The following is a 25,804-nucleotide window of genomic DNA, read 5'->3' as shown; positions in this document are numbered from 1 at the left end:
ATACAAACACGGAAAAAAGTTTAAAAATAAAAAAATAATGGCCTATGCAGGTCTCGAACCTGCGACCTTCGCGTTATTAGCACGACGCTCTAACCAGCTGAGCTAATAGGCCAATTTGGTTTTATTTAACTGCTGTTGATTTTTTATAATAATTAGGATATATTGGTAATTCAGGATCATGGCAAATGGAATTTTTTTGTCGTATACCATCAGTAGTATAAATTAATTTATCGTATACCATGAGTAATATAAATTAATCTAATTTACGGAAAGAGAGATTCAAACTTGAAGGCAACAGATTTGACGCGTTGTTTCAAAAGAAAGGGATCTCATCAGACTCGCGTGGCTTTGGTTTTTATTTATTTATTTATTATTGGGTTTGGTTATCAGTGTAACATTATTTCGGATTTTTCCAATAAACGATGCATTTGGATGAATCTCATTGGCATTAGCATCTCTAATCAAATGAAATGAAGTCTGGAACTTGGACCCACTATTTGACTATTTTATGTCTCAACTTAATAATGCATGTTATTTCCAATTTACCATAATGCCCCCGCAGTCCCAGTCCTCCTTGTGCATGTGCACTTCTGAACTGCCCCCAACTTCATAGGCACGCACGAGACCCACCTGAGTATCTGTAACCGGTAACAGACACCAAGGCAAGAAGGAAGAGAGATAGAGAGATGGGGTGGGCAATAGCACTCCACGGCGGTGCAGGCGACATCCCGCTCTCTCTGCCGCAGGAGCGCCGCCTGCCTCGCGAGGCCGGCCTCCGCTACTGCCTCCACATCGGCGTTGAAGCTCTCAAAGCCAACACCCCCACTTTAGACGTCGTTGAGCTTGTGGTAATCAAATTATCAACTGTTCTCAATTTCAATTTCAATTTATGGATTAAGAAAACCCTCTTCTCTATTTTTACCGGATCATTTAACTTAATTTAATTTTTTGGCAATGAAATATTATGAATGAGGAATGAGTGAGTCTGATCATTTTATTAGTAAATGCATAGGTTCGTGAGTTAGAGAACATTCCACACTTTAATGCTGGTAAAGGGTCTGTCTTGACCACCCAAGGCACAGTTGAAATGGAAGCTTGCATCATGGATGGAACCAAGAGATGTGGAGCTGTTTCTGGGCTCACCACTGTTGTCAATCCCATATCTTTAGCAAGACTGGTCATGGAGAAAACTCCTCACATTTATCTTGCATTTGATGGAGCAGAGGCCTTTGCAAGGGGACAAGTTAGTGCCTCACAACCAATTTTACCATGGGCTTAAAATGGTTTTTCCTGTAATGGGTTTCTTGATCTTCAATTTTCTTGTATGGCTTCCTAATTTTGCAGGGTGTTGAGACTGTAGATTCAAGTCATTTCATTACCCCAGAGAATGTTGAGAGGCTGAAGCAGGCAAAAGAAGCCAACAGAGTGCAGGTACACTCTTGTCTAAGTTTCTGTTTGTATAAATCTTGGCTTGTGAGTTACGAAGTTGACTTGCCTCACACTCACACATTAGAGTTGCATAACCAGTGGCTACTCTTGTTTGGTGCTGACTGATCATTTTTGCCACAAATGTACAGATTGATTATACACAACCCCTTCACAAAGATGAGAAGAAAGAAACACCAGAAGCTGATGGGGATAGTAAACTTGGGACGGTTGGATGCGTGGCTGTCGATAGTCTCGGGAATTTAGCTTCTGCAACTTCTACTGGCGGATTAGTGAACAAGATGGTTGGTCGGATTGGGGACACACCCATCATTGGTGCAGGGACATATGCCAACAGTCTCTGTGCAGTTTCTGCCACGGGCAAAGGTGAAGCGATAATCCGTGGTACGGTTGCAAGGGATGTAGCAGCTCTTATGGAGTTCAAGGGAGTTTCTCTCAAAGAAGCTGCAGCTTATGTTGTGGAGGAGGGCACTCCAAAAGGCACTGTAGGTTTGGTTGCTGTATCTGCCACAGGGGAAGTGACAATGCCTTTCAATACTACAGGCATGTTCCGAGCTTGCGCTACTGAGGATGGGTATTCAGAGATTGGAATATGGCCTTCTGTGCATAATTGAGTTGTTGCTTCGGTGAGCTTCCATTGTTTGAATCCAGGACAATTCCCATACTTGACATATGGGAAATGATTAGCATTTATTGCTTTTGTGCTATAATGTCTATCTAGTATTCAATTTTTAGTGGTTGTATTGCTTGGACCCCTATCTAAATATCTTTGTGGTATTAACATTTTCAACAAAGTTGACTGAAATTGCAACATTTTCTACTGCTATTCTGCATTTGAAGACTGGATGGTCATGACTTGGTCAAATGCATGAATTAAGGGAACACTAAACCATTGCATCCACAGGTTAAAGAGGAAAAATCCATTGCATGCAAAGTGATGCACCCTATAAAAATCTTGTGAATTTATATGCATGATTTTCATTATATCAGATTATGGCTTCTCTCTCCCTTTCCGCTTATCAAGGACAGGAGGAAAAAAGAGATGTCCTCCAAAACTGCGAAGAAATTATCTCAACCCTCTCTAAAGACAGAGGCTGGGGAACCGATCATTACTACCAATATGAAGGCTTTTGGTACCCTCAGATTTTTCTTGAAGGTGTCATTTGGGCACAAGCAAATTTCAGGGCTAGAGACAATGACATTTTCTTGGCCACTTTTCCCAAGTGTGGTACAACATGGGTGAAGGCTCTCATGTTTGCCATCCAAAATCGAGAAAACTACGATTTTTCGTCACATCCATTGCTCACAAAAAGCCCTCATGATTGTGTGCCCTACATAGAGTTACTTGCTCACCAAGATAACCCAATTGACTACCTTGACGCTATGGCCTCACCTAGATTCCTTGCGACTCACATTCCACACAGGTCGTTGCCAAAGTCCATTTTGAATTCTGGTACTAAAATTGTATCCGTTGCTAGGAACCCAAAAGATGTTCTTATTTCTTATTGGGTATTTTCCCAAAAAATAAGATCAAATATAAACAAGCTAGCTCCTCTTCCCATAGAAGAGGGGTTTGAGTTGTTCTGCAAAGGGATTGCACTTTCTGGCCCATTTTGGGATAATGTACTGGGTTATTGGGAAGCAAGCTTGGAAAACCCAGAGAAGGTTCTGTTTTTGAAGTTTGAGGATATCAAGATTGACACAGAATGCTCTGTAAAGAGGCTGGCAGAGTTCATGGGCCTTCCTTTTTCATCAAAGGAAGAGCAAGAAGGTGCTGTGCGAGAAATAATAAAGTTGTGCAGTTTTGACAACTTGAGTAATTTGGAGGTGAACAAAAGTGGGACATTTGGTGTGGGGTCCAAAACTGATGGAAAATTCAGCAACGATGTCTTCTTCAGACGAGGGCAGACTGGAGACTCAAAGAACCACCTAACACCTGAGATGCTCGACCGTCTTGACAAAATTACAAAGCAAAAATTGGGCGCTTCTGGTCTGAAATTTTAGAAACAACTTGATCAACCGTTGAATGAAACAAATCATGGGTTTACAAAATTTTGTTCCGTTAGTTTGATCCAACGGTTGCATGAATTTGCAATTGTACGTAGGTTTGGCTAGCTAGCTAGCTAGCTATTTGATCCTTTCATTTCACGTGTGATATGAAGCTTACAAGTTACAGCTTTCATTCTCTCTCTAATTTCCAAACGTTATCAAATTATAGTTTGGAAATTAATGACGGAAGCACGTTAGATATATATCAAATGTAGCCAGCAAACCGTTTACAATTAATATTACATTAATAAAAGGCTGATTTTGTGTATCCAACTTTTAATGTTTACTTTGAAAACAATAGATTGGTTATTAGCTTTAAATTAATATAAAGAAAAACAGTCCCAGTAGAAATTATGAGCACAAACAAATGTAGAATATTCAAAACAAATACAACCAGCCATTGTAGGAAATGAAACGGCTTGGTATTTTGAAATAGCAATAAAAATTTCTAACAGTTTCTACGTACCCTCCCATTTTCTCCGAAGAGCTGCTGCATGCGCAGACACTCCATATATAGCCATGCAGCACTTCATCTCTTCTCACATTACTTCATTCCATCTTCTCTCTTGCCTTTCCATTGGTAAATTGTTATTTTTATTCTCAGTTCGACTAGAATATAGATGGCTTCAAGTGGGTCTGATCTTTTCGATGGACAAGTAGAGGAAAACAAGAATTTCCGTGAAAACTTCGGAGAAATGCTGTCAACTCTCCCTAAAGGCTTGGGAGCTGGTGGGTGTTACTACCAATACCAAGGCTTTTGGTATTCCAGCGTTTGGCTTTTAGGCACCATTTGGGCACAACAAAGTTTCAAGGCTAGAGACACTGACATTCTCTTGGCTGCCTCTCCAAAGTCCGGTACAACCTGGATGAAGGCCCTAATGTTTGCTATCGTAAATCGAAAGCGCTACCCTCATCTTCCATCATCATCAGCAGCAGCAGCAGCAGCATCCCATCCGTTGCTCACAAAAAGTCCACACAATTGTGTACCATACCTAGAGGTTCGTGATGAAGAGCACATGATTGGAGGCAATCTAATCGCCTACCTAGACTCTCTTCCTCCATCATCACCTAGATTGCTTTCAACCCACATTCCATACACATCGTTACCAAAATCCATTTTGAGTGATTCAGGTGGTCGAATTGTGTATATTGCTAGGAACCCAAAAGATGTTTTTGTTTCTTATTGGAGCTTCTGCCAGAAATTTAAATCCAAAACTGACCAATCAAAGGGGCAACCACTAGCAGCAATTTCCATGGAAGAGGCATTTGAGTTGTTCTGCAAAGGGGTTTCAATTACAGGCCCCTTTTGGGATCATGTTCTCGACTACTGGAAAGCGAGCTTGGAACGCCCTGATCAGGTAGTCTTTATGAAGTACGAGGATATGAAAATGGACACAATGCAGCATGTGAAGAGGTTGGCTGAGTTCATGGGGCATCCTTTTTCGTTAGAGGAAGAGAGGCAAGGTGTTGTGCAAGAAATTATAAACTTGTGCAGTTTTCAGAATTTGAGTAATTTGGAGGTGAACAAATGTGGGGCATATCATGTCCATATCGCGTCCCAAACGGGGCAAACACCTTTGCTGGTGAACAACAGTGCCTTCTTCAGACGAGGAGAGGTTGGAGACTCCAAGAACCATCTAACGGTTGAGATGCTTGAGCATCTTGACCAAATCACAGAGGAAAAGTTGGGTTCTTTTGGTTTGAAACTTTAGATGAATCAAAGCTTTAATTAAGCTCTCGCTTAATTGTTCTGCTTTTTAATTAATATTTCTACAATAAAAGACATCGATTTGTTTATGCTTTTGATTGTATGGTATGGATGGACTACAACCTTATTTGATGAATTAAATTATAAGTTACATGCATGAAGACAAGAGGCACAAAAGAAAAGACCGTAATTACTCGGCCGCAGGACCAAATGTCAATCCAGAAGCATTGAACTTGTCATCTGTGATCTGATCTAGACGTCTTGCCATCTCATCTGTGAAATAATTTTTCCAGTCCCCAACTTGACCTTTCCTAAAGAAGTAACTGTTCTAAACAACAAGCTGGCTACTAAACCATTGCACCTTGGTTTTATTCACCTCCAGATGACTCAAGTTCTGAAAACTACAGAGCTTTATTATTTCCTGCACAACCCCCTTTCTCTCTTCCTCTAATGAAAAGGGCTGGCCCAAAAATTCAGCCAATCTCTTCAAATGAACAAAGGGGTCCTTCTTCAGATCCTCATATTTCAAGAAGAATATTTTGTCACGAAACTCTAAGCTTGCTTTCCAATATCCCAGCACATGGTCCCAGAAGGGCCCATAGTGTGAAACCCCCTGGCAAAACAGGTCATATGCTTCTTGTAGTGAGAGGGGTGCAAGTTGCTTAGGCCTCAATTTGTTCATGAAAATCCATTTGGAAACCAGAACATCTTTTGGGTTTCTGCAAACGTACACAAATCTGCAGCCAGAAGAAGAAGCAGTCACTGATTTGGGCAACAAAGCGTAAGGCATGTGGGTTGAAAAGAGCTCAGGTGATGCATCATGGGATAATATTGGACGGCTGTTGAGATGGGAAATTGAGTCAGTTTGGTGTATGTATGCATCCAGCAAAGGAAAACAGTCGTGGGGCCCAGTGGTGAGCAATGGGTACTGATCAGAGGACACGTCGTGGAGGGCTCTGTTCATGGTTGCAAACATGAGTGCTCTGACCCATGTTTTACCAGATTTTTGAAAGGTGGCCAGGAATATATCGGATGGTTGAGCATGAAAATGTTGCTGGAGCAGCAGGGCGCCTTTGAAGGCGCAGGCAGGGGAAAGCCAGAAGCCTTTGGTATTGGACCAGATGTTGAGTCATCCAGCCTCTCTCTTTCGGAAGGCTTAGCACCAATTCTCCATATTTTGCAATGGTTTCTTCGTAGGCTTCTTCGTCGTCTTGTTTCTCATTATTAAGACTGGTTTCTTGGCATGGCTTAGAAGGTAGGGAGGCTCCTCCTGCAGACATGGAGCTATAATTGCAAATGCAGGGGAGTGATGAAAATGTTCTAATTGCATGGAAATACAGAGGTCTTTGAAACCTTATAAATATAAATATGTAGTAGGAGATGATTCATCATGCACTGCCATTGCCAGCTAAATTACGTAGAATGAGGGCCATTTTTTTCAATTGCCAGCCAAAAGAATCTCTTGAATATCTTTTGAGCTAATTGAGCACCAATCTGCGTATTCAAATTCAAATATTTGGTGGCAACTTCTGCGATATATGGTATGGTTTGTATGCTTAATCCAGTAAAATGTACATAATGTTTGGAATATATATATATATATATATATATATATTAAAAGCCTTATCTGCTCCGGAAAAGACTGCAAATAATGTTTAATTAACCACAATGTTGATTGACATTTTCATTTCCACCTTTGGTAAGACATTTTCTCAACGAGGAGAAGAACTTAGTTGCAACGAAGATAGTACCTTTTGGCTATTACCGACCAATAATGTTATGCCACGTGAAAGTGTTATCATGCGAATCACAGCGTTATTGGCTGGGGGATAGCAAAATAGGGTTAAAGCCGAGGGAGGGCTCAAACAAATCCAGGAATTTAAACCCAAATCCCACAGCAGGCCTTCCAATAAAACTTTGCAAATCAAATTAATAAATAAATGTTATCCACAAAAAGAAGCTGCCCTCTAATAATTATTATAATTCTTCAACGAAAAATGGGTAACAAGTAAAATGACAACCAGATGTTATGGTTTATGTCTAGGATGTCTGAGAAAAAATGGTTCATAAGTTGCATGATAACTTAAATGAGGCTGACAAATTATTACAATACTAGCAAAAGAACAAATAATTCTACACCTTGCAGAAGGGGAAGAAAACCCCATCAGGCAACAATCAATCTACCTCTCACAAATGTTCACCTAGTACATTTAAACTTTCTAAAGTATAAAAACAATGCCTTTCTTTTCTTTCAGAAAACTGTGATGGAAAAGGAAAAAGAAAACTGCCTAATAAAGTCAAAATTTTATACTTCTGACTCTACATTAATGCGATCTCATTTGCAGGTTTAGAGTTTTAAAAGTATCGAAGATCGCATGAATTACTAGCAATCAAGAAGTAGCACATTCTAACTTGTGACACAATCCTGGAGATATGGGTGGCTTTGATTTACATATCGCTCCCAAAGAGGCTTATACCTGTCAATGGCCAACTTCAGCCATGGCTTCATGAATCCGTTAAAGTGAACAACCGCCGCACTCTCAATCAATCGGTTGTCAATATTCAGATCATACCCCAGTCCTAATACATGCCATCTCCTATCAAGCGGCTCAGTCAGACCATAAAAAGTTAGAAGGCCAGGCGGAAGAGTGCCCACCCTCCAAAGCGTCCCATCAGCATTCTGCTCCTGCCAGTAATGATAACGTGCAGTTACGTTCGCTTTCTTCCAAGCAATTAGATCAAAAACATTCATACCAAAGGCCCATCCACATGCCTGTGGATCAAATTTCGAGCTGATGATTGTGTTTGAGAAATTGAGATACTTATAATAACGATGAAATGCTTCAAGACAAGTTTCCACTGCTCCGTTCACATTTCCATGCAAATCCAATGAGAAAAGTGGGGTCAGATCCTTCTGGACAACAACATCATCATCAAGAAAAACTACCTTCTCCAGCTGCGGATAGATCTCTGGGATGTAAAATCGAAGGTGATTGAGCAAAGATTGATACTTAGGGCTCCGCAACTTCGGTGCAACATTATCTTGATATCCCCCAATATAGTAGGCTCGCGAATCTGCATTGAGGAGCTGCTTCACGATCGGAGCATAAGAGGCATTAAACCAAGAAAATTCCTCAACATTCTGCACTTCTATTGTGGACCCTTTGAAATCATTACTGAGGAACCAAGCCTGCATAGTGCCATAGTTGATCCCATTCGTGACAATATGGAAGACCAGCTGTTTTGGATGGTCAGCATTGGAGACAGTAGAGTTGACAACCAGAGAGGTGGCCAACACATTGTCTGAAAATATGCAGAAATGGTAGAGATTGTTGTCCATGAGTCTGGGAGAGTTCCTCTTCTCATCTGCAAGTTCTTGCAAAGATGGCTTTCTAAGCCAATCAGCTGTGAGTTTAACATTTAGGCAATGGAGGCTTTTGGGTAATGCTTCAGCAGCTAGTTGCCCAAATACTGTGCTTTGAACTGTGGCTGCATTTGCACGCTCTTCAAGGGCTTGGATATGAGATTTCATTGTCATTATTGTGGTTGCAATGTCATAATGTGCATCTTCTGCCCTAAATATAAGATATGAAAGGCTTTTAATTATTGGCTCCGCTTCCTCTAAGGTGACCGGCTCCCCCCTCATGGCAGCTTTTGATAGCAAAAGCTGGCAATTTCTGATCTTTGAACTAAGCTCCCAAGCAAGATGAAGGTTATTGTGCTCTTTGGCAATAATAACATAAGCTTTGGCGAGTGTCATTTGCTCAGCCAGCTGCCTGGAAAACGATCTAGCACTCAATATTTCTGCCGTAAAATTTAAACTCTCGTGAGCAACCTGTTCAAGTCCCGTATTTCTTTCCTGGAAAAGGGAGATCACAGCCAAGTAAGAAATTGAACAATTTATTTGAAAGATGACAAGCCATATCACAAAGGAATAACAGCGGTAACAATTTATTACAATTAATAATTACAAACAACCACCAATGTATATTACAATGTATGTCTTCTAGATTTTTGAATAAGTAATTGACATTCACTTTTCACTGTTCTCCCTCAGATGTATATGACAATTGTACAAAGAGATGCAACCAACGTCAACTAGAATTCTATTCCTGTAACAAGCTATATTTGGGCAGGAACTTAAAACTTTAGATATCTAAGCAGAGTAACACACGGGAAAACTTTTCCAATGTGATACAAAAGATCTTACAAAAGCAACTATACGTGAAAACACATAAATGACAATACTGTGGACAAAAATATGTTTTGGATATGATACCACCAAGCCAGAGAAGAAAAATATACATCTGGGTTACTGTTCTCAATGGCGGTGAACAAAGTATGTGCTTGCATATTTGCTTTATTCACCCCATCCTAAGACTAAAGACTAAAATTATGTATTGTATTAATATAGGGACAAGGCAAGCACAAAGGATTGACAGATTAAATAGACAAATCTATCAACCAATGACAGGCACACTTAGCTAATCCCAACTATCAACTAGTAAAAGTACAGTTCAACACACTGAACAAGTGAGAATGGAAGCCCTAATGAACTCCAAGCTTTGCAAGTTCGCTGTCTGCCTGTCACATGTGGTCTCTAGCTAGATAATGGAACTGCTAATTACAAATATAATCCGTACTTGCAATAAAAAACATGGTATTAAGAGTAACAGCCAGAACTCAATAAGACCGTATCGTAACAAAGCCTACTTAAGGACCTCAATGGAATGATAACTCAGTCAGTTAACCAACTCATCGAAAATATCCAAAACCGCTTAATACAAATGTCTAAACAGAACAATAAAAACCCAATTGTGTATTTCCATACTTGATCAGAAATTTCACTGTCGAAAGCCTCAAATGAATCCAAACAACAGACTGCAAACACATCAAATTCCTATCCACCAATATCAAATTAAAATGTTGAAGAAACATACAGGTCACCAATTCAAGGACAAACTGAATCAATAAACACATAATAGCAGCATAGGGGAGCTAAGCAATCATACCAGTACAGGCTGTTCGACCCGATCTTCATGCTGATTATGGTGAACGACTAACAAAACCAGGCCTGCAATCGAGAAGAGTCCAAACAGAGCCCAGATCCAATACGAAAACCTCCTTCGAACCGGGCGCCGATACTCGGCCGCCCGTCGCCGCATCTTTGCCTAATGTCCTCCACAATTCACCACCAAATCACGATTTGGCACCGACCCATGTCCCAGATTCGATCAATAAACCATCAAAACAGGGCCTTTAAGCACATCAGCTCGGTTTGGCTTACTTGGGCAGGCACCAATGTTTGCCTTGAATGCGAAAAAGCGATAAAAAAAACACAGCTTTGAATCAATATTTTCCTTTGTTTTGTCTCTTTGACTCCCACTCGTTGGCGGGCAGCTCTGCATCAATCAGAGAAATGAAGAGAGGGTACAGTTTGTTAGCTCTTAAATGGAGAACGAGAAGATGGAGCTGGAGAGAGCAAAGAGTGATCGAGTTTCGCGATCTGTTGTTGTCACTCTGTGTGTGTGTGTCTGTGTGTGTTTCGGTAACAGCGGAAGAAAGTAGAGATTTTAACTAGACTGAGATTTTAACTAGAGATTGCAGATGGTGTTAGTGTCTTTGGGGAGGGAAAAAATAATCACAAAGCCACCAAAGCTAAGGCCCCTTTCTTCACATGAGACCATGTGATTGATTGTATTTGTTGCCTAATATCCAAATAAGCAGATACAAAAACAAACAATTATTTAGTTTCCATGTTTGCTGATATTACCAACCACACATATTATTTATGCCATGAAAATCTACCATGTCACCAAATACATTAGTAGATGAAATGTAACACTGAAATGTGTATGGCGTTTGGAGAAATCGTATCCCAAGCCAGCTGTTTTTTATTTTATTGCATCCTTGTGCTGTTTTGCTATCAATCTAAATTCTCAACTTTTTAAGGTGGAGTTTGCACATGTAGAAGGTATATAATTGGCACAGTATTGGTAGGGTAGGGTGTCTGGCTGTGACAACCAGTTATTGCACCTCAAGTCTCTACCTTGTGGCCACCGACTAGCGAAGCTAACCTTAAGTTAGCTAAGTAGATGGCAGACTCAAGCCACAAATATTTTTTTTATCTCTTTCTTATTAAGTGATATTCTAAAGCATGCAGATAGAGATTCGAACTCGAATACAAAAGTACCGGAACACTACCCAACTATCTTAACCAACAAATGCTAGAACTTGAACTCATTGCTTTTAGAATGTCCGATGTTCTTTTGTTTTTTAGGACTTCGTTTTTATCTCTTCAGCCTTCAAAAAACAAAAATGGAAGTTCATTTCCATCTGGTAATGTTTCGTTTTTCAGATTTAGATTACATACTGAATCAAAAAGGCAATTGTTTTGGGAAAATGATTCTTTTAAGTGAAGTGGGGACATGCGATCTGCTGGTTTCCCATCCTCAAGACTTGAAATCACAGGTGATATGATAGATACACATGGGGGAGGAATTAACTAACAAGTGTGTTATCTGTGGGGTCTATAAAATCTGAGTAATAAATTTATATATAAATTAACAGATAAAAAAAAGTTCTACAACAGCCTGTTTATCCCAACATTGAACAATGCAGCTTCCAATTATCGGAAGTGATGCAGATGTTACTTTTCAAATTGACATCAGGGGTATCTCATCTCATAATCAGTGGTGGTTGTATTGTTGTAGTAGGGTGAAGCATCCAGCGAACGTGGTAGCTAATAACTTCGGAGATAGAGGTGCTGACCCGGGCTCAATGTAGACCTCCCCTCAAATTTGAGAACAACTTCCATTCCGGTTTCATTGCCCCTCTCTTCATCTCTATCCTCATGTCACTTATCAAAATAGAAGAGAGATAGAGAGTATGGGGCAATGAACGGGGATAGAGAAATATTTATCCTCAAATTGACATCTTTGCCTTTGCCCTGTTATTAAAGAGGAGGTGCCATTAGACCCCTAAGCCATTGGCTTCGAACTGCGCATGACATCTATTACAGAAATGACTGGAGAGAAGTTCAAAGAGAATAGAATAAACATAAATAGCAGAAGCCAATAAGAATTAGCAAAACTACCTTTTTGGAAAGCTCATGGTAAATGGAACAGTAAGAGCAGCAAGACCTCTTGAAACATTTTTCATGGTGGTAGCAATAGGATTTCCCTTCCACACCTTCTTGCAGATTGCTTGCACTAAAGAACAAACGTAAATAATTTAATTCTTAAGTTGGTTTAACAGAGTTCCTGACCCTATCTGATTGCAGCCTCCCCAACCCCCTCCGAATCTGTCTTCCGATATCCAAAAAAGGAGCTGGAAAATGACACAGAAAATAAGCAAATAAGAAATTAAACATTTTCGAACAAACTAGATATTAAATGTACCAAACCACCTACAACTTGACAGACTATGAGGTCCAGTATTGAATATCGGATGCAACTGGTCCCGTGCTTTCAAAATTGCTATGTTTTCCCATATCTTTAGACATAACCAAACTTAATGAAAGCAAAAGCCTATGTGGATCTAAACCTGCCAAAAAATCTCACTCTGCTATAAATAAGAGGAAAGATTTCAGGGTGTTCAATATGCATTTGACACACTATTTCAGTCATGGAAGTATCCCTTGTATTGTAAGAAGAAACCAGTAAGAATAGAATGTCAGATATAAACTACTTGTAAAACATGGCACTTCCTCTGCCATGTTCGTTATCTGCCAAGCAAAGACGAAGACGAAGACAAAGACAAAGCTATTTGAGACATGATCCAAAGAACACATCTAAAATCAGACACGCTTGATCAGTTGGAAGATGTTAAGAGAGAGATGTTAGGACGAAGAAAAAGCTGATGAAGACAGGAGCTTGAATGAAGAGTCCCAACCTCCAATGGCCAGCAAATAGGGGAGAATTGGTATTAACAACAAATCTATTCAAACAATTAACTAAGATGAATGAAACTTGTTGCCATTTTTCTACAAAGTCCCTATCTTTTATTTGGGTATCTTTGTTTTCATAACATCTAACAATAATATATCACAAAGAAAGCAAACAGTTGAGTTCAAATTCAAATTCAAAACAAAAACATCATATTCATATGCAAAGCAAATATCTTTTAAGTTCTAACCAGTTCCAATCGCCGTCGACATGTATCAGTAGAATGCGAATCCAGATGTGGACGAATGCAGAGTGCTTGAAATACTCCGCCAAAACCCGATAAAAAACCGATTTCGTTAAGAAAATGATTCAATTTCGGCTGAAGAAGCATGCCTTTCAATTTCGCCTTGCCAATAATGTTGCTAGTACTAGTGATGATGGTGAACAAGGGGTTGCTTGCTTGCTGGGTCCTCCGCCATTGAAGTGAGTTGGGTGGCGAAGAACAGAAGAAGACCGCGCCGTGTGACTGTGAAGCGTGTTTCTGAGTGTCCTCAACTGCAAAATTGGTAAATTATGTTCAAACAAAGACAAAATACTTTGGGGTCAATTCGCGAACATGAAAAATAGATAATGCCGTTTCTGCCCTACTACATTACAAAGAGAAATAAGGGCATTATTATCTTTTTACGATTTCATTTCTACTCTTCATAGCTCATCGCATCCTGGTTGTCCATCCGAAGATCTTGCAAATTTTTAGTTTTAGGCCGCGTTTGACAAAATTGTATTTTTGTTTAGTTTGGGTCCTCGGGTGCCAACGGGCATACCAAACACAACCTAATTTTTTAACTTTTTCAGTTTGGTTTTTTTCCCACATCCAACGATCCAAAACTCCTCCGGAACCAGAGTCCCATTCGATCGACGATGTCATCGACGGCGAACTGCGGTTTCATTGAATTTGTTAATTTTAATTCTGAGAAAAAGCCTGCGTCTTAATTCGGGTGGTGGGAGAGTGTGCCCCATTATCCGTCGCCAAAAAGTGACTTCCATCTCTCTAAAAATTTAAGGTATGTTATCTTTTTTCATTTGTAAACCCATTTCTCAATTTGTTGCATAATATTAATATTCACAACAGCTTTTGACAACCAAATTGATATGCTTTTCAATGGAATATGATTGGGCATTGTTCGTTTATTGGGTTGCTAACTTGCTATATGCACATCAATGGAAGAAACAGGGTATGTTTTGTATGTTTGTACGTAAATCAGCTTCTTGTATCAATATGTATTTGGGATTCTTAAAAGACTTCATTTTTCACCCATTTTACTCAGATACCTTGTTCTGCTTTTGCTTGGATTCTTCAGGGCTGAAGAGACCAAGAGAGAGAGATAGAGGTTGGCAATGACAAAAAAATCTGAGAAGTTTTCTGCAGATTTTGTAATGGGAGGAATGGCAGCATTGGTATCAAAGAGTGCAGCAGCACCCATTGAGAGAGTGAAGCTTCTTTTGCAGAATCAAGGAGAGATGATAAAAAGAGGACAGCTTAAGAGACCTTATATGGGTGTTGGTGATTGCTTTAAAAGGGTCTTTAGAGAGGAAGGCGTCTTGTCCTTTTGGAGAGGCAACCAGGCTAATGTTATTCGATATTTTCCTACTCAGGTACTTCATTTACTTTCTAGTCTCCCATTGAATATGAAAACTTTCTTTCTTTTACAAACCTTAAGCTGATTTTTTAGTGTATTTGGATTTATGTAATGAAATTATCGATTTATTAATTATTAGTCTGTCTGCTGGAATGAGATGCTATTTCAAACACTCTTCTTGCTTGTGCCTTGTTTGTATTGGTTTAGTATTTCTCTCAAAGCAAGTGAATATCAGGATGTATCTTAACTTTTGAAGGCGTTTCTTCCCTTGTCAAATTGCTGCTACTTTCAGTGAAATGGTTGATTCGGATATCAGCTCAGTTTAGGGGAAGAAGGAACAATTGGAATTGCTCATTAAATTTCATAATGTTTCTAACTCTCCATGTTCTCAACAGTTTGCAATTTGGTTCTCCATCTTAACAATAGATCGCAAATTGGTTCTCCGTAGACCTTAGATTTGTCTTGTGAATATATACTCTGGATTTTTCTTCACTTACGAGCTAACAAAACAGGATGTTATAAACATTTATCTTAGCAATTCATGTGTTGGATGGAAAGTCCACTAATTCATCAAAATTTGCTTTACCATCTTAATTATGGAGAACTCCCCCCATTTTCTTAATTGCATCCCTAGGAGTCACATAACATAGTGGAGATTTGATCATTCTACATTGTCGCTTGAAACTTGAAATTGTTTGTATGCTATCAACTGCATGTCATGTTTTGATTTGCATTTTGCAGTCCTACCAAATGTTATCACCAAACATATTTTGGAATATATGTAGGCCTTCAACTTTGCATTTAAAGGTTACTTCAAAAGCATTTTTGGCTGCTCAAAAGAGAAAGATGGATACATAAAGTACTTTGCAGGAAATGTGGCTTCAGGAAGTGCTGCTGGAGCAACCACTTCATTATTTCTGTATCACCTGGACTATGCACGAACACGGCTAGGCACTGATGCAAGGGGGTCTGCAGTTAATGGTCAGCGCCAGTTCAGAGGGATTCTAGATGTTTATAGTAAAACCTTGTCAAGTGATGGAATAGCGGGTCTCTATCGAGGTTTTGGGGTTTCAATTATTGGGATTACACTGTATCGAGGCATGTACTTTGGGATTTATGACACCATGAAGCCTATTGTTTTGGTTGGGTCGTTGGAGGTAAGCATCTCCATTTCTGAAAAAAATATATATGTTCAATATTATCTGTACAATTCAAAGGGGAGTGTATTTTCGTATGTATGACCGAAGCATTCATTCTTGATTAGTACATTGATAACATCTGCATGGATATGTAGGAGACATACTATAGTGCCCCCCTCCTCTAGCATCTCCATGAAAACCCTTAAATGATACCAAGCCTCAAAGTTGAAATCATTTGAATTTCTACAGGGGAATTTTTTTGCTAGTTTCTTGCTTGGTTGGAGTGTTACAACAGTCTCTGGGGTCTGTGCCTATCCATTTGATACCCTTCGGCGCAGAATGATGCTTACATCAGGACAACCATCGAAGTATCGCAACGCCATACATGCATTTCATGAGATTGTTTACCTTGAGGGTTTCACAGCGCTGTTCCGAGGAGTTACTGCAAATATGCTTCTAGGGGTTGCTGGGGCTGGGGTACTTGCAGGATATGATCAGCTGCACCGAATTGCATATAGACAGGGTTATTCTATTGAGCCACATCAAAGAGTTTTGAAGTGAAAGTCCGGACTTGGCACACTGATCGACGACATGGTTATTCTTTTGAGCAGCTTCATAGAGTTTTGAAGTGAGAGGCCAGGCGTGGCACATGGACATGGTTATTCTTTTGAGCCACGAAAAAGAGATCTGAAGTAAATGTCAGGATATGAGATTTGTATACTAGTGTTAACTCTTCAGTTGATTCATACAAAGATTTTATTCAGAATTTAAGAAGAAAGAGGTGAAGAGGAAAATGGCACGACAAGGTAAGGAAGGCTGCCGATCGATGTTTCCTGGAATGCCTAAAGAAAATCGAAGGCTTCCCTCTGTACAGTCGAATAAATTTATATTCAATTATTTGCATCGGCAGTGATAAGATTGCAGTTTTAGTGTATAGGTACCACATTCACGCAGGACATGGTACTGATGAAGATAGGATACAGAAAAGCTGTTTGTGACTTCCAATTTATGTTTAGCCTCAACTCTCAAAGGATGTTTTTCTTTATTTCATTCAAAAAGGCACAACCAGAAAACGAATGTTCCAATTTGTATCCAAAATGTATAAAGATTATGATTTCCCTCCGTCTTTGTCTTCACAATTCGTTGGTGTCAACCACTATTCGTTGACTCCACACCTATAATGCAAAGTCAATTACATTCCACACACTTCTTGTCATTTATCTAATTTACGATACCTTATCTTACATTCTTTAAAAGATCCTTCAAATCTTCAACCTTGGCTTGCTTAAATTATACCCTAATTTTCTATTACAAATTAGTGTCAACGCAATGTACCATGGTAGCCTCTAAGTTTTGCCAAAGATGAGACTTCTCAGAAGCTGCAGAAAATACCAATTTAATCATGCACTCCATGAAGTTTAAAGTCAAAAGCTTTTCTTGACATCCAGTTTTTACAGGCATTCCAGTCACCACAACCATGTCTTGTATGGGCAGAGAAGTGCTTTTTTAACTTGTCTGCACAACCCCATCACACCACAATACCAAAAACACAGATTCTACATTGCTTAACTTATCTAACAAAACGGAGCCCAATAAATAAAAGCGTCTTTTTTTTATTTCAAATCAAGCCAGAAGCCAGAAATTCTTGTGAAGCTTAGTGGTGATCAAGTAGCCTCCAAGTTTCTTGCTCTTCCTCCTCACGGCAATCGTCATGCAAGCAGCATTTTGGATGCAGTATTCGACAGTTACCTCGCCGGAGGATCTGCTCCTTGTCCACCTCTTGATGAGTTGCCACCACATTGACCTCTTTCTTTTTTGGCCAAGAACGAGCAGGGACACCCTTTGTCTCTTTGCTTCTTCCACTATTATTGGTCCCTTTTCTTTCCCTTCAAGCAATGCTACCTTCACTTCCACCTTTATATTCAATAGTCATTGGTTAATACGAAAGTCATAGTTCAAAGATAATGGAACCCTTTCACATTTGCTTCATAATGCACAGTTGACATCGCACATTAACAAAATTATTGCTACAAGTTGCTTAACAAAAAGATTGATCTCCTGTAGTAAAGTTGATGTAGACTCATATCTTTATAGTTTTTCTCTGATCCAGAACAAAATTTATGGAAAAGAAGCAATTTGATACACTTACCCCAGGCCTTCTCCTTTGACACACATTTTTCATAGAGTGAAGAAGTTCAAAAGCCCTCAAATTGATCTTCCCATCTGACTCTGCACCTGCAAACCAATAGTAGCACTTTACCATATTAGGCTCATAAATATTAATATTACTGCAAGCAACAAGATAATTATAAATGACTAAGAAGAAAGAATTAATGTCAGTTTCTGACCTTGTTTGGAGGGCTTAGCTACATGAACAAGTACAATGGTGTCCTGGGTTTGTACAGCGTGTGACAGGGCCCATTCAAGAGCACCCTTAGCTTCAAGGCTTGGATCCACCACAACCATTATCTTATTCCCAACTTCAGACGACCCTCTTTTCAAATTGTCAGCACTGAAATCATCCTTGCCGCTGCTATTGTTCAAGAATTCTGTGCTGTTATGATCAGTTTTGATCGAACCAGAACTTCGTCTGGAGGTGTGTTTCGATCGAAGAGACAGAGAATGGATCGGAAGACAAAGAGTGGGACGGCCACCACACAATCTTGCATATTTTCTACTCATTTTGTTGACAATATTGGTTTTGGTGGCAAAACTGGCTGGCTGTACATACATATATATACAAAGAATAAGGCGGCAACCAGACGAACTAGGTGGAACCATTTGTTTTTCTAAAGGGCATTGATTCCCTATTTTGTTTATTTGCTTTGTTTTTCAATGTGGTAGGCCACTTCTTGAACGTGCTTCCCATGATAATTTGTAATTTGTAGTTCCCACACATGATACATGTAACTGAGGTTGCTTGACTAATTTCCCAAAGAGAGAGGAGAGAGAAGAGAGAGCTATAGCTAGTGACAACTTATAGAAGAAAGAATTGTCGCCGGCCAATCGTGCCAAATTTAGTGACAAGCAAGCATCCGTGTGGTGTGGTGTGGAGATGATTAATTAATTAATAAATCAGCAAATACTAATTACTAGCTAACAGAAGGAGAAACCACAAACCATTATGAATTAGGATGTTAAAAGTCAACTTCATCATTAGCTAATCAAGTGCAAGGCAGACGAGGTAGCTATCTGCATTATTATATCTCTATTAATTTGTTTGTATTAGGAATGGTTTTCTCAACTCCCTATGATATCATTCACACTAGATTGGGCAAGTTTCCACCTGGATATGAAATCATTCACACTACATACATTGAATTATATATGGTAATTAAGGAATCTATTCTTCAGCCGCGTGAATATTGAGCTGGAAACTGAGTTAAGAAAAATAGACAAACAAGGAATCGTGAAAAAAAGAATAAAAAATATTTAGGATGTATCTGTATTGTGTAGTAAGTAAGATTTGCTAATTACGTTTCGGTTTAAATTTATGTAGTAGTATTAAACTTGTAGACTGGCATGGCACTGGGTTTTTCAAGTGTTCAACAATACGGTGATACATGTTATTAGCATTACTAATTGATTTTTCATGTCTTCACAATTCTACGCTAAATATTGATTTGATGGATACCGCCCGTTTCTGTGCATGATTAATTGATATTATCGCCATGCCTAATCTACACATACATCACAGGGGCATGCAGCATTGTGGCACTATGGAACAACATTGCTAAAAGAAAACACAACCCATATATATCTAAAAACAAAAAACAAAAAACAAAAAAGAAAAGATATGGCCATAATATCAATTTATCAAAGATGCTATAACTCGAACCCAAGACCTTTTCAAGGGGAGCAGTTGCTCCAAACCACTACATGCATATCTACCATATCTGTGGCAAACAATACCAGCAGAATTCAACTGTCGCAAGAGCTACCAGCAGAAACCAAAGTAGAAGAGAAGAGAGCACCAATAATCAATCAAATCCAAATTGGACAAAAAGAAAAAGGACTATATATAGCTACTTGTGTATATCAACAACACTGGTCTAATTCCCAAGTTAATTTGAAAATATATAGTCTTTCGTCCACCTTCAATGCAAAATTATAATATACTAAATAAATACAAGAGGTGGTAGTAGTTAATTTGAGCTAGCCGCCCCCAACATACCACAAATTTTGAGCTATCTAGAGGCTCTTCCTTCCATCATAATCCACATTATAAATTAATTTCTACGTAGGTATACATGCATACATACATATATAATACATGTATATAGACATTAATTATATATATAAATTATGTGTACTTGGTTATAAACTTAGAATAGTTTGGATATCATGAATTCTTCTATTCATTAAGGTGGCGGAGCATCCATGGGGGCAGGAGCGTATTAGGTCGATTTGCTGTCGGGGTCTCATTTACATCCTCATGATCTCCACCGGATCCATCACTTCTAATTCCCTGGTAATTTGAACCGCTGCTGCAAATATCAAATATTGCACATGTCAATGATTAAATAAACTTGACCTACCTTGTAATCAATCAGCATTGGTATTCAATTAATATTCTTAATTCAGTCTTTTAGAGAGAGAGTGAGGCTAACCCGAAATTCAAGGACTGCAATGCCTCTGGTAGAAGGGTGGAGGAGCAGTCCAAGCCCTGGTTCTGCACTTGCTGCTCCCATGACTGTGCCTGTGGAGCTAGTGCTTTCTCCTTCTCCTTTACCTGGTTAATTATGGCTTAATACACAATTCAAGCTAGCCATGCATGATGAGAAATGAAAATTACGAAATTAATAACAAATTTCTAAACATATATAATTACATTGTTATACCTTCTTTGCCAGCAAGTTGTTTTGCTCCTGCAATGCCTTATCCTGTCATGATCAAATTAACACAGGCAATATTCCACAGTTAATACTGGAACAAAAACATGCTTCTAATTTCGTGCATAGAACGTCTTCTCAGGCTTACCTTCTTTTGCAGCTCTGAAATCGATTCGTACATAACCTGGTTCTGTATGTGATGAAAGATTCATAGTCAAATTCGCTACCCTTTTTCTTTCTTCAAAAGAGAAAATGAGAGAAAAGAGAAAACAAGTTCAATCTACTCTACCGAAACCTTCTGGGTTGTTCATTGGTAGTTTTACCTTTCTTGACCTTATGTGCTTCAGTGCAGAATCAAGCTGTTGCTCCAAATTCTGAAGCTCTTTCAGACTTAAGGATTGGAGATCTTCTCCCATAAAATGACTGCAAATTAATAAAGAATTAATGAAAACTAGCTAGTATACAATTACTACTGCTAGCTCTTTATTAATTAGAAAGAAATTAAAGATGTATGGGTGTTTGGTGCCTGTGATTTCTTTGTAAAACCTCCACCCTAGCCTTGAGCTTCGCATGTTCCAGAGTCCAGCTTCCCTAATATATATAAATGTATGGCATCAAATGAAGTATTTAAAAGAAAAGAACCCAAGAAAAGTGATCCTAGCTCGTCAATTCCCGATTCGTCTATAAGGGAATGACGCAAATTGCAATGGATGCCAAATTCATGGTGATGATATTTTTGGCTTTGAAATCAAAGGGAAAGCCAGAAGTGCATACGTACAGTTGATTCATGATCATTTGCAAGAAGCTGCTTCTCTGAATATGAGTATCTTTCGTACCTTTCCAGGATCCTTTCCATGCTGTTATAATTAACAAATTCATTCAGAAATAATCTACCAGTAACTACTCCTACATAGTTCCTATAAACCAAACTCCATTCAAGATGGTAGATTTCTATATCATCATACAAAAAGATGAGACAAATAACAGTCAGGAGACAGTACGCTAAAATCATTAATTTGAGGTGAACCGTCATATATATATATATATATATAGCACAAAAACCTTGTGTTGTGAGAGTGAATTAAAATCTGAGCTCACATATCCTATAATGGAATTGATAGAGGAGGTTAATTCCCTCCTCAATATATACTAAAAAAAGATATGAACTTGAGCCTACATAAAGTTTGGAAGACACAAACAGACGACAGACCCACCCTATATGTAGATATTTTTCTTATAGACCCCTATATATAAATTATATATTAATAACTTAAAAGAAGAAAGGGAAATTAGGGATATTCCAGCTGCTGTACGTTTCACAAAGTGGAAGCCCGCCTTCTTGGCACGGCAACTTAGAATTCCTAAGTACGAATTAAGGATGCAAATTAGTTGGGGTTTAACAATATGTTAATGTTAATTGCGATGAACAATTTTTCTTTCCGTTTTTGTTTTACATGGATGAACAGGTTGACCGTCCCATATTTACTCTCTCTCTCTCTCTCTCCCTCAACCAACATCTGGTATTTGCATGAAATCTAATTAAATATAGAGGAAGAAAATCCCCAGAAAAGATACTCACTCATGAAACATGTATTCTCAAAAGCCCATGGATCTAATAATGAGTCGAAACAAAAAAACTAATGCATGAACAAATGAAACGTACTGGTAGAATTGGGTAATAAATTTCGATGAACAAAAAGAAAGAAATACCCTAAAAAAGACACAGACACAAAAATAAATAATAGATACTTATTAAATGAATAATATATATATAGATAGGAGGAAGGAAGTGGAGGTATATATTACCAGGAGTCAGTGGAGTACTCAAAGAGCTTGCCTTTGGTGGAGAAGACAATCAAAGCAACCTCAGCATCACAAAGCACAGAAATCTCTTGGGCTTTCTTCAGCAACCCAGCCCTTCTCTTTGAGAAGGTCACCTGCCTGTTGATCTTGTTTTCAATCCTCTTCAGCTGCACCCTTCCCCTCCCCATAATATATACTACTAGTATTAATTTCTCTTTTTAATTTTATGATAATAAACGAATAATAATATTATCCTATAAGCCTAGCCCTTCTTCTCCTTCCTGCTGATGAACAGATGATGATCTCTTTGCTTGCAGAAACCAAAACCCCACCCAGAAAATGGGAGAGAAACGAAGAAAGAAAGAAAGAAGGAAAGGGATGCGCTATATGCTTCTTCTCTCTCTTTCTTCTAGTAGATAGGTGTCGTCTGCTCTCTCTCTCTCTCTCTGACTGCCGTTGTTTCTGTATTTATATGATATAGTAGATATATAAATATATAAATTACAAAACCGCTGAAACGTGAGATAGGTAGTATTGGAAAACCAGAGTGGTTTGGTCAGGATGGTTGTCGACTTGGGATTGGCCAGAACCCAAATATTTCCAAATCCTACACAAAAAACATTAATCAAAATGAAAAGTGATGTGTACGGCTTTCAAGGGGGATCTTTCTCTGTTTCTATTTTTACTTTGCCTTTTGGGTTCACTCTCATAATTATTACTAATCTTATGCATCTTCTCACAGCTTACTTTTTACTGCTTAATGTGTCTGTATGCGCCACTGTCACAGTCACTCAGTCTAATTTATGACAACAAATTTAATGTTCCGACAAAATAACATAAATATGTTGAATTGAATTGGATTGGACTGAATTAGATCCCTCTCACTCAATTTAACCTTAATTATCACCTCATTAATTAATTTCTCACAATTAATCTTTAATGATATAACCCTAAAGTTATTTCATTCAGTATTTGAATTCGGGCATGTTGCAAAAGGGTTTGTAGCTCAAAAAATTGAATTAAGTAAAAATTACTTTAATCTTCACTTAGAATATGTTATCTTGCTTTTCTCCACACCAAATTAAAAATTGCTTATCATGCCAATCCCAACAAAGTAAGTACCACAGCGTCATCATGATGATGATTTTTTATCGTTTATTATCACCCCATGGCTTAGTTGTCCTAATAGGATTGGCTCCTATATATGTTTTAATCTTTATATTAGCAGACATCGTACGTTGATTTGAGACACTTCTCTTATCTCTTATCATCTGGTTTATGCTTTTCTGTAATCATTTTCTTTGAGAGCATTTTCACTAATCACTTTAACCCGGGATATATGTTTATCACACTTTTCGACACCTAATACGTATTCATAAGTATAATTGTGATTACATAAATCAAAGTAAAAAGTTAAGATTCAAATGAAAAATTCATTCATCTGTAGGCAAGGCAAGATTAGACACTTTTCCTTTTGAAACCTTTTCTTTTCCCTGTCCTGTCAAGATTCGAATGAAAAATTCATTCATATGTAGGCAAGGCAAGGGAAGGCACTATAAGACACTTTTCCTTTTGAGCAGAGGGGCGGAGCCATTAAGGGACTAGTGTGGTCCCAAGCCCTCATTCATCTTCTACCTATTCTAGTTTTATATTATATATATAATATATGTTATTATGATATATTATATTAGTTTAGGATATTTACCCTATAATAAATAACCATTAAACTTTTTAATCTCTCTTCTACTTCTCTTCCTTAAATCTTCTAGGTTAGTTTATGATATATGCACTAAAAATTCATACAAATTTAACCTTTTTTCTATCTTTCTCTCTTTTTTAACTTAAGCTTTATGAATTTTTTTTATTTCCCTCGCTTTTCTCATGTCTAAGTTGGATATCATAATATTGGGATTTATGAACCTTTTGTTTTGTTTTTTTTTTCTCTATGTTGGAATATAAATGATTAACTTTTGAGTGTATAATGATGTAGATGATGAGATTAGTTAATCAATATAAAATGAGATTATGAAGTGGGACAAAACAAGTAGTTAATATGAAATTATTTTTAATTCCAAGCACGATGATTATATATTGAAATGAAATATAATAGATTTGTTTCATGGAAAATAATATGTTTAAATGAATTTCTAAATTGAATTAATTACCGTATTTGGTGGAACAAGGCCAAGTTAGTCAATGATAATGTTTCTCGAATGCGATTAAAGTATGCCACTTTTACAACCCATCAGTTGACTAGTTGACTGGAAGAAACAACAACAGCGAAATATCTATCTAAAGATGGATGCATCTGTCCACCACGTACGGTCATAATCAGTTTGGGATTAAAACTCACCATGCGTGACATTCATTTAACATTTTGAAAGTGACAAGAGTCTCTTGCCTATCAAAGTTCAAACCAAAACGAAAAAGAGAGAGAGATTCTATATATATATATATATATATAATATTAATGAAATTTGCTTGGCATAAATTTTGACTTTTTTTCATCACCAACATTACTATTACTATTACTAGATGTATAGGCATCTTGTTATCTGTTTTCCACAAGTTAAAAGTATATGAAACCTAATTAATGACATCTATAATCGTTCACGCGCTTAAACAACAACAACCGTACTTATTTATTAGCCCGTCTAAACAACACAAAATTTATTAACTACTCAAACTTCATTCCCCGAAAAAGGGGAATTAATGCCTCGAGTATTGATTGTTGGGGTTCAGTCCTGTTTTTACATTGTAAAACACAGACAGAGAAACACGCATGCACATAAAGAGGTTACTATTTTGGTGAACTATTTCTGCCATTGGCATGCAATAACAGACAACAGTTACACATATGAACATGGCCAATGTATACTAGTACGCACGTACTCGAACAAAAACAAAATCATGATTTGAATGATGAGTGGGAGCCTGGGAGCCTGGGAGGGGAAGGTGGTGTTTTTGTAACATTTAGTCTGTGTTTTGTGTGCGTTTGATTGCTAAATTGGTCCCTTTCCCCTCTCTGCCAACGGTATGAATTAAAAATAGATTAATTTTCACGTGGGCCGTGGCCCAACCCATAGTTGCGTAGGAAGAGTTAGGTATCTTTTCTTTTCTTTTCCATGCGTTGTCTCTCTTGATTGGCCGAATCAGGTAAGAAGAAGACTTCCACTGAAAAGGACATCAAATAAATCATAAAAGCAGTCCAACTCCAGACGTCCTTCCCTTCCCACTCTCCCACTCTCCCACTCTCCCAGCAGCATCTCCTGTTGCTCTTCCCTCCTGTTTTCATTCAATG

General features: G+C 38.3%; 5 protein-coding genes, 1 long non-coding RNA gene, 1 other non-coding gene and 3 pseudogenes across 9 annotated transcripts; 4 read left to right on the top strand and 6 right to left on the bottom strand.

Moving 5' to 3' along the window:
• Window positions 1-38: 38 nt before the first annotated feature.
• On the bottom strand, window positions 39-112 carry TRNAI-AAU (transfer RNA isoleucine (anticodon AAU)). The gene has a single exon. It is a non-coding gene; the product is annotated as a tRNA-Ile (tRNA).
• Window positions 113-561: 449 nt separating this feature from the next.
• ASPGA1 (N-terminal nucleophile aminohydrolases (Ntn hydrolases) superfamily protein) lies at window positions 562-2,259 on the top strand. Its single transcript, XM_021954290.2, has 4 exons — window positions 562-848; window positions 1,013-1,243; window positions 1,345-1,431; window positions 1,578-2,259. Exons 1-4 carry the CDS (start codon window positions 687-689, stop codon window positions 2,058-2,060), a joined length of 963 nt encoding a protein of 320 aa, XP_021809982.1. The 5' UTR covers window positions 562-686; the 3' UTR covers window positions 2,061-2,259.
• A 180-nt stretch (window positions 2,260-2,439) lies between these two features.
• On the top strand, window positions 2,440-3,743 carry LOC110753351 (cytosolic sulfotransferase 12 pseudogene; annotated as a pseudogene).
• A 372-nt stretch (window positions 3,744-4,115) lies between these two features.
• Window positions 4,116-5,238, top strand: LOC110753350 (flavonol 4'-sulfotransferase pseudogene; annotated as a pseudogene).
• A 155-nt stretch (window positions 5,239-5,393) lies between these two features.
• LOC110753349 (flavonol sulfotransferase-like) lies at window positions 5,394-6,629 on the bottom strand (annotated as a pseudogene).
• Window positions 6,630-7,251: 622 nt separating this feature from the next.
• Window positions 7,252-10,920, bottom strand: GAUT11 (galacturonosyltransferase 11). The gene is made up of 2 exons (XM_021954282.2): window positions 10,216-10,920; window positions 7,252-9,062 (listed from the first exon to the last, which is right to left on the bottom strand). The coding sequence occupies exons 1-2, from the start codon at window positions 10,366-10,368 to the stop codon at window positions 7,611-7,613; spliced, it is 1,605 nt and encodes a 534-aa protein (XP_021809974.1). The 5' UTR covers window positions 10,369-10,920; the 3' UTR covers window positions 7,252-7,610.
• An 814-nt stretch (window positions 10,921-11,734) lies between these two features.
• Window positions 11,735-13,659, bottom strand: LOC110753326 (uncharacterized). Its single transcript, XR_002526123.2, has 3 exons — window positions 13,340-13,659; window positions 12,300-12,532; window positions 11,735-12,152 (listed from the first exon to the last, which is right to left on the bottom strand). It is a non-coding gene; the product is annotated as an uncharacterized LOC110753326 (long non-coding RNA).
• Window positions 13,660-13,783: 124 nt separating this feature from the next.
• On the top strand, window positions 13,784-16,990 carry ER-ANT1 (endoplasmic reticulum-adenine nucleotide transporter 1). Of its 2 annotated transcripts, XM_021954205.2 has the most exons (5): window positions 13,784-14,153; window positions 14,222-14,324; window positions 14,451-14,745; window positions 15,515-15,886; window positions 16,118-16,990. In XM_021954205.2, exons 3-5 carry the CDS (start codon window positions 14,488-14,490, stop codon window positions 16,427-16,429), a joined length of 942 nt encoding a protein of 313 aa, XP_021809897.1. In that variant the 5' UTR covers window positions 13,784-14,153; window positions 14,222-14,324; window positions 14,451-14,487; the 3' UTR covers window positions 16,430-16,990. The 2 variants fall into 2 exon arrangements, with proteins under 2 accessions (XP_021809897.1, XP_021809898.1); XM_021954206.2 differs by lacking the exon at window positions 14,222-14,324.
• Window positions 16,991-17,280: 290 nt separating this feature from the next.
• LOC110753321 (uncharacterized) lies at window positions 17,281-19,021 on the bottom strand. Its single transcript, XM_021954208.2, has 3 exons — window positions 18,217-19,021; window positions 18,018-18,103; window positions 17,281-17,782 (listed from the first exon to the last, which is right to left on the bottom strand). The coding sequence occupies exons 1-3, from the start codon at window positions 18,647-18,649 to the stop codon at window positions 17,492-17,494; spliced, it is 810 nt and encodes a 269-aa protein (XP_021809900.1). The 5' UTR covers window positions 18,650-19,021; the 3' UTR covers window positions 17,281-17,491.
• Window positions 19,022-19,863: 842 nt separating this feature from the next.
• On the bottom strand, window positions 19,864-22,968 carry AGL8 (AGAMOUS-like 8). Of its 2 annotated transcripts, none has more exons than XM_021954211.2 (8): window positions 22,507-22,968; window positions 21,479-21,557; window positions 21,227-21,291; window positions 21,024-21,123; window positions 20,849-20,890; window positions 20,710-20,751; window positions 20,479-20,600; window positions 19,864-20,352 (listed from the first exon to the last, which is right to left on the bottom strand). In XM_021954211.2, exons 1-8 carry the CDS (start codon window positions 22,689-22,691, stop codon window positions 20,223-20,225), a joined length of 765 nt encoding a protein of 254 aa, XP_021809903.1. In that variant the 5' UTR covers window positions 22,692-22,968; the 3' UTR covers window positions 19,864-20,222. The 2 variants fall into 2 exon arrangements, with proteins under 2 accessions (XP_021809903.1, XP_021809901.1); XM_021954209.2 differs by having other exon boundaries at window positions 19,864-20,355; window positions 22,507-22,967.
• Window positions 22,969-25,804: the final 2,836 nt, after the last annotated feature.

The sequence above is a fragment of the Prunus avium genome, chromosome 5 (assembly GCF_965620075.1).
Source record: "Prunus avium chromosome 5, drPruAviu1.hap1.1, whole genome shotgun sequence".
Lineage (NCBI taxonomy): Eukaryota > Viridiplantae > Streptophyta > Magnoliopsida > Rosales > Rosaceae > Prunus > Prunus avium.
Note: the sequence above shows the minus strand (reverse complement) of the source record. Positions and strands in the feature narration are given on the sequence as shown.